Source organism: Oncorhynchus masou, chromosome 28 (assembly GCF_036934945.1).
Source record: "Oncorhynchus masou masou isolate Uvic2021 chromosome 28, UVic_Omas_1.1, whole genome shotgun sequence".
Taxonomy (NCBI): Eukaryota; Metazoa; Chordata; class Actinopteri; order Salmoniformes; family Salmonidae; genus Oncorhynchus; species Oncorhynchus masou.
Genome location: NC_088239.1, coordinates 85,245,361 through 85,252,614, shown reverse-complemented (window position 1 = coordinate 85,252,614; position 7,254 = coordinate 85,245,361). Strand labels below are relative to the sequence as shown.

The window sequence follows — 7,254 nt, the reverse complement described above, 5'->3', positions numbered from 1 at the left end:
TGTTGTAATCACAGACATCATTCAAACAGTTTCAGAAAGGTCAGAGTGCTTTCTATCCAAATATACTAATGATATGCATATATTAGCAACTGGGCCTGAGTAGCAGGAAGTTTACTCTGGGCAACTTATTTATCCAAGCTACTCAATACTACCCCAGCCATAAGAAGTTAAGGTTTTCTGGGCTAACAATGTAAGAAATAAAACATAAAAAAATAAAAATACTGCACAGTTTCCTAAGGACTTGGAGCAAAGCTGCCATCTCTATCGGCGCCATCTTGAGTCTAAGGTCTTCTACACAATATTACTGTTGTTTGTCCCTCTTGAGCCACTTTAGCAAAATCATTGCCGGAAACACTGCTTCAAGATCAATGAAGACATCTGTAATAGTAGAAAGAGGAGGGAGAGAAGCGCTACTAAGGTACACAAGAGTACATTTTGGTAGATAGAAGGTGCTCTTTGGTAAAAGGGGTAAATTGGTCATCTAAAAGAAAGGAGGACCAAGGCACTCTTCATATAATTAATTAAAATGCCTTTATTAGTATGGCATGTTCAATAGAAACAACGTTTTGTTTTTTTACGACGCATTTCGGCTGCATGGCCTTCATCAGGGAGTACAAAAAAAAGGAATACAATTGTCCTCTTTTGAACAGCTTTTCCAATTAGCCCTAATTGAAAGAAGGAGTGGTTACAAAATTGATTGGACACACCAAATAAGCAATAATATACACATTAAAAGGTGAAATGCTGTAGCTATGTGATCATAAAGATACAACTCCAAGCTGGAAGTATCAGAACACTTAAAGGTTTTTCTAACCTTAGATATGACTGGGAGACGTGTCAAGAATAAGAAAGCAATATATTCCATAGTCCACTAGAACACAGCAAAACATGAACAACAACAGTCTAAACATAGCTGAGGGCAATTGAGCAAAATGTTCACTAGATGACAGCAAATGGACCTATCACAACCCTACAGGAAGGGTGAGAAATCCATATCTTCATTTAAACCAGGGTATTTAGTGGCCTGTAGTTTGTGCTTCTACACCTGCATTGCTTGCTGTTTGGGGTTTTAGGCTGGGTTTCTGTACAGCACTTTGAGATATCAGCTGATGCACGAAGGGCTATATAAATACATTTGATTTGATTGTATTTGGCCTGTAATTTGTAAATCCATATCTTCATTTAAACCAGGGTACTTAGTGGCCTGTAGTTTTTAAATGGAGATATGGATTATTTTTTATTTTATTTTTAATTTGACCTTTATTTAACAAGGCAAGTCAGTTAAGAACAAATTCTTATTTTCAATGACGGCCTAGGAACAGTGGGTTAACTGCCTGTTCAGGGGCAGAACGACAGATGTGTACCTTGTCAGCTCGGGGATTTGAACTTGCAACCTTTCGGTTACTAGTCCAACGCTCTAACCACTAGGCTACCCTGCCGCCCCAAACTACAGGCCACTAAATACCCTGGTTTAAATGGAGATATGGATTTACACCAGGGTATTTAGTGGCCTGTAGTTTGTAAATCCATATCTCCATTTAAACCAAGGTACTTAGTGGCCTGTAGTTTGTAAATCTCCATTTAAACCAGGGTATTTAGTGGCCTGTAGTTTGTAAATCCATATCCCCATTTAAACCAGGGTATTTAGTGGCCTGTAGTTTGTAAATCCATATCTTCATTTAAACCAGGGTATTTAGCGGCCTGTAGTTTGTAAATCCATATCTTCATTTAAACCAGGGTATTTAGTGGCCTGTAGTTTGTAAATCCAAAACGTTCCCTTTGGTTTTACTGTTTAAGACGGTCCCCTTTTATAATAGAGGCCGGAATATGATCAATACCCATAGCTTTTATGGAGGCAGGGTTGCCATGGTGTAGGTACTTGTAGTGCCTTGCCATGGAGTAGTCTTCATTACCTACCCGTGTGGCGTACTTGTGTTCCGCTAAGTGGTCTTGAAGGCGTCTCTTTGTCCGTCCAATGTAGAACACCTTGCACTGTGGACATTCCAATCTATAGATGACATGAGTGGTTTTACAGTTAATGAAATGCTTGACGTAATATTCCATTTTGGAAGCTGTGTCAACAAAATACTTCCTTCTGTGCAATATTTCTGCAATGGTTGCAATGGTTACATTTAAAAGAGCCCTTGGGTTTGTGGTCAAATCAAATCAAATTTATTCATATAGCCCTTCGTACATCAGCTGATATCTCAAAGTGCTGTACAGAAATCAGCCTAAAACCCCAAACAGCAAGCAATGCAGGTGTAGAAGCACGGTGGCTAGGAAAAACTCCCTAGAAAGGCCAAAACCTAGGAAGAAACCTAGAGAGGAACCAGGCTATGTGGGGTGGCCAGTCCTCTTCTGGCTGTGCCGGGTGGAGATTATAACAGAACATGGCCAAGATGTTCAAATGTTCATAAATGACCAGCATGGTCGAATAATAATAAGGCAGAACAGTTGAAACTGGAGCAGCAGCATGGCCAGGTGGACTGGGGACAGCAAGGAGTCATCATGTCAGGTAGTCCTGGTGCATGGTCCTAGGGCTCAGGTCCTACGAGAGAGAGAAAGAGAGAGAGATGGAGAGAATTAGAGAACGCACACTTAGATTCACACACAATTGATCAGGCTTAAGTCATGTTTCAGTCAGGCCAATCACATCAAGATTATGATCAGTGATTATTTAATTGACTATAATTGCCTTTTAAGTAAGGGATCTAACATTAAGTAGCCCTACTTTGAGATGTGAGGTATCATGATCTCTTTCAATAATGACAGGAATGGAGGTGGTCTTTATCCTAGTGAGATTGCAAACACCGCCATGCTTAGTTTTGCCCAACCTAGGTCGAGGCACAGACACGTCTCAATGGGGATAGCTGAGCTGACTACACTGACTGTGCTAGTGGCAGACTCCACTATGCTGGCAGGCTGGCTAACAGCCTGCTGCCTGGCCTGCACCCTATTTCATTGTGGAGCTAGAGGAGTTAGAGCCCTGTCTATGTTGGTAGATAAGATGAGAGCACCCCTCCACCTAGGATGGAGTCTGTCACTTCTCAGCAGGTCAGGCTTGGTCCTGTTTGTGGGTGAGTCCCAGAAAGAGGGCCAATTATCTACAAATTCTATCTTTTGGGAGGGGCAGAAAACAGTTTTCAACCAGCGATTGAGTTGTGAGATTCTACTGTAGAGCTCATCACTCCCCCTAACTGGGAGGGGGCCAGAGACAATTACTCGATGCCGACACATCTTTCTTGCTGATTTACACGCAGAAGCTATGTTGCGCTTGGTGATCTCTGACTGTTTCATCCTAACATCGTTGGTGCCGATGTGGATAACAATATCTCTATACTCTACACTCGCCAGTTTTAGCTTTAGCCAGCACCATCTTCAGATTAGCCTTAACGTCGGTAGCCCTGCCCCCCGGTAAACAGTGTATGATCGCTGGATGATTCGTTTTAAGTCTAATACTGCGGGTAATGGAGTTGCCAATGGCTAAAGTTTTCAATTTGTCAGAGCTAATGGTGGGAGGCTTTGGCATCTCAGATGCCGTAACGGGAGGAGTAGAGACCAGAGAAGACTCGGCCTCTGACTCCAACTCGCTGCTTAATGGTGAAAACCGGTTGAAAGTTTCTGTCGGCTGAATGAGCGACACCGGTTGAGCGTTCCTACAGCATTTCCTTCCAGAAACCGTGAGAAAGTTGTCCGGCTGCGGGGACTGTGCCAGGGGATTTATACTACTATCTGTACTTACTGGTGGCACAGACACTGTTTCATCCTTTCCTACACTGAAATGACCCTTGCCTAACGATTGCGTCTGAAGCTGGGCTAGAAGCACAGCTATCCTCACCATAAGGCGAGTACAGCGACTGCAGTTAGAAGGCATCATGTTAATGTTACTACTTAGCTTCGGCTGTTGGAGGTCCTGACGAATCGTGTCCAGGTAAAGCATCATGTTAATGTTACTACTGACCTTCGGCTGTTGGAGGTCCTGACGAATCGTGTCCAGATAAAGCGTCCAGAGTGAAAAAGTTGAGGAAAAAAAATAATATTTATAAACGGTAATTAAAAAGTAAAAACCGTAAAGTTGTCAGGTAGCAAAATAGGTTGGCAACAAAACGCACAGCACAGCAACTCGAAAACAAGTCATCAAAGTTGTGACCGGAAATGACGTAATATTTGACTGTTGCGCTATGCTAATTAGTATAGTTGATGACAATTCTCCCGGATCGGGGGTGGGTAGTTTCAAGATTAAGGAGAAGTTTATCTAAAGTTCCATGCATAACACTTGTATTTTCATCAACATTTATGTATTTCTGTAAATTGATGAGGCTCTCTGCAAGATGTTTTGGAACAAATGAGCATAACTCGCCAATGTACACTCAGATTTTTGAACTTTATCAAACAAAACATACATGTATTGTGTAACATGAAGTCCTATGAGTGTCATCTGATGAAGATCAAAGGTTAGTGATTATTTCTGCTTTTTGTGACTCCTCTCTTTGGCTGGAAAAATGGCTGTGTCTTGGATGCCTTGGTTCTCCGTTCTTTTTGAAGACATCTGTAATGATGTTTTTTCCAAGGTCTTTGTCGTGCAATTTTTAATCTAGATAAGCTGTTTGGTGCAGTATTTCTCAAGTGAAAAATGCTGCATGAAATCTAGTCATCTCTTGTTCGATGACAACAAACACTTAATGTTCCCACTCCTACTAACAGTAGTACTATTAACCAATCACCGACGAAGGGTGTAGACTTCAGCTACAAAAAAATTAACTTACCTCTAGAAAATGTTTTGTGCGCACAAACAGCCGAAAAAGAACCTGCCAAAGACCAAAACGAACTTCAGAAAATGTTGCCATAATATATGCTGGGAAGCATACACATAGAACTGAATTAGCTGACCATTTTGAGAATTCCTCAACTTCAAAACTTTGTTCTCTCTATAGCAAAGCTAGCTTAGCTAATATCGCTGTACTCACTAATGGCCTATGTTGTTATTGAATGGCAATGACACACCCAAGAAACACACACATCAAACCACAACCCCAAGACAATGGTTGTTTGCATTCAGTCATGGCAGCTAGCGTTTCTTCATGAGCATTAATGGAAAAACAAGGGTAAATCAGGAAGTGCAGTCACCCTTTAAAGTTTCCATTTGTTTTAGGGAACTATTGGGAACAGAAGGAGATGTCACTGGGTGATCAGTGACCAGGTCCTTTGAAGAGGGCAATAAACAAAGTGCTTAAAAGTATGTTAATTTGAAATATATTAATGTTTGAAGTCGATATGTCCAGTTCCTGTAATAACATCGGGCACATGTGCAAATACCTACCCTACAGAGGAGGTGGCCTGTGACTTGATTGTGATGTAGAGCCATGGTGATTTGACTTGCCGCCATCCCTCCCGCGTCACAGGGTTTTGACGAGAAGCGATGAACTAAATGTCAAAAATGATTTTTTGTAGCAGGTTAGAATTTATGCAGTACATTGAGAGAATTACGTAACAGGTTGAGATAATTAACGTAACAGGTTATGAGAATTAACTTAAGGTTAGGAAAATACAATATATATACGTTCGACGTCAATTTGATAGGACTTTTCTAGACATGACCCGTATCGGGCGCAGAAGGGAGAGAAAGGGGGAGGGGGAGCTGACAGCAAACCAGCAGAGGGGCGTATTAAAAAATCACTGGCAGCGCGCTGCGACAGAAAACAGCCCGTATAGCATGCCCATAGTATAGGAGTGTGGATTGACTGCGGTTTGGTTTACACCATTTGGACACGGTGAGGAACGGGACGCACTTGGAGCTTGGATTGGATAGCTGCTGGTTTTATGCTGCGCTGAACTCAGCCCAGGATTACCACCACCACGCCTATATTCGCCACTAATGGACGGATAATGTTCGTGGTTGAAAAGGACAACTATTCAAACTAGAAATTGTTATTTTTGGGGGGGATCCACTTCTTGGCGATTAGATGGTGTGCGAAAGGTAGCCACACCAGCAAGTTCACTCTCTACGCAAATTCAAAATGACAATTTTTGGATAGAGGATAGCCTATGTAATGCATAAGGGATCATTTGTGTCCAAAGCATCAAAACCAAGGAGAGCTGCATACCACAGATGAGAGAGAGAGAGAAGGGAACGAGGTTTGATTCTGAAGCTGAGCCAAAGTATTCGTGTAAACAGTGGAGAATGCAGTGGGGAGAAACACGGGTCTGGAACTGGGCTGCACGTTTCTTGATCGTGGAGAGGACTGCACCTGGAGTGCAACAAGCAATAGCCTACATTTCTATAACATGCTAAATTGTGCGCAAGAAAATTGTCCCGCTGTTATTTAAATACGTTTCTCATGGGTAGTGTTATTCAGTCGCCCTGGCAGCATTTGGATAATTAACTTTGGAGATCCATGCCAACATAGAAGGAGCATAGTTCAAGGGGATACCACAGGAAACCTTGCTGAATGGACCTTTAACTTTGGAGATCCATGCCAACATAGAAGCAGCATAGTTCAAGGGGATACCACAGGAAACCTTTCTGAATGGACCTTTAACTTTGGTTTAACGTTATCCTTTTTACACAGCGAATCCGGGGTCACTTTTTGGCACATTTGAAGAACGCTCTCCACCAAGGCTGGTCTGATGTAATTCAAAATAAACAAAATCAACCTAACCTTATTCCAAACACAAACTTTAAACAGATTTAATTTATCTGGAATACTCTATTCTACGTCCTATCCCTCCCTTTCCCATTAAAAGTGTACTTCTGAACCTCGAAGTGGCTCCGAAGTGGTGTTGTGACTCCTCGCCCGCAGCGGATCCGGAGCTTGGAGTGTCTGGAGCGGGAGGAGTTGGCGGCGGACCCCCTGTCACACCGCAGGGACCCAAGACGGGTCGAGTGAAAAAGATGGTTCGATTGGCGGCAGAACTGTTGTTGCTTTTAGGACTTCTACTTCTTACCTTACATATTACGGTGTTAAGGAGCAGCCCGCTGAATCAAGGGAATTTAACTTTGATCCAGGATCAGCAGTATACAGTGATTGCAGAGGTGAGTGCTATTTAATTATTCTATTCAGTCGGAACCTGCAGTGCAGTATACATTGCAGGGACTCTTTAGGCTATTGAGTTTGGGTTTAGGGTTCAATATCAACATGGGAATAAGCCTGTAACTTGTATTCTAAGGGATCCACAGTCCTTTCCAGAAATGCTTCTGTAACACATTGGGTCTGAAATGGGAAGTGCAACGGGTCTATTTAAATGACCACAGAG

The 7,254-nt window shown here is 42.3% G+C and overlaps 1 protein-coding gene across 2 annotated transcripts in view; it reads left to right on the top strand.

The window, feature by feature from the left end:
- Positions 1–6,814: 6,814 nt before the first annotated feature.
- The window catches only part of LOC135518427 (isthmin-1-like), a 336,779-nt gene continuing 336,339 nt past the window's right edge, over positions 6,815–7,254 (top strand). For both annotated transcript variants that reach the window (XM_064943602.1, XM_064943601.1), the window contains exon 1: positions 6,815–7,033. In XM_064943602.1, coding sequence (XP_064799674.1) covers positions 6,893–7,033 — 141 coding nt within the window. In that variant the 5' untranslated portion in view covers positions 6,815–6,892. The remainder of the gene's footprint in view (positions 7,034–7,254) is intronic.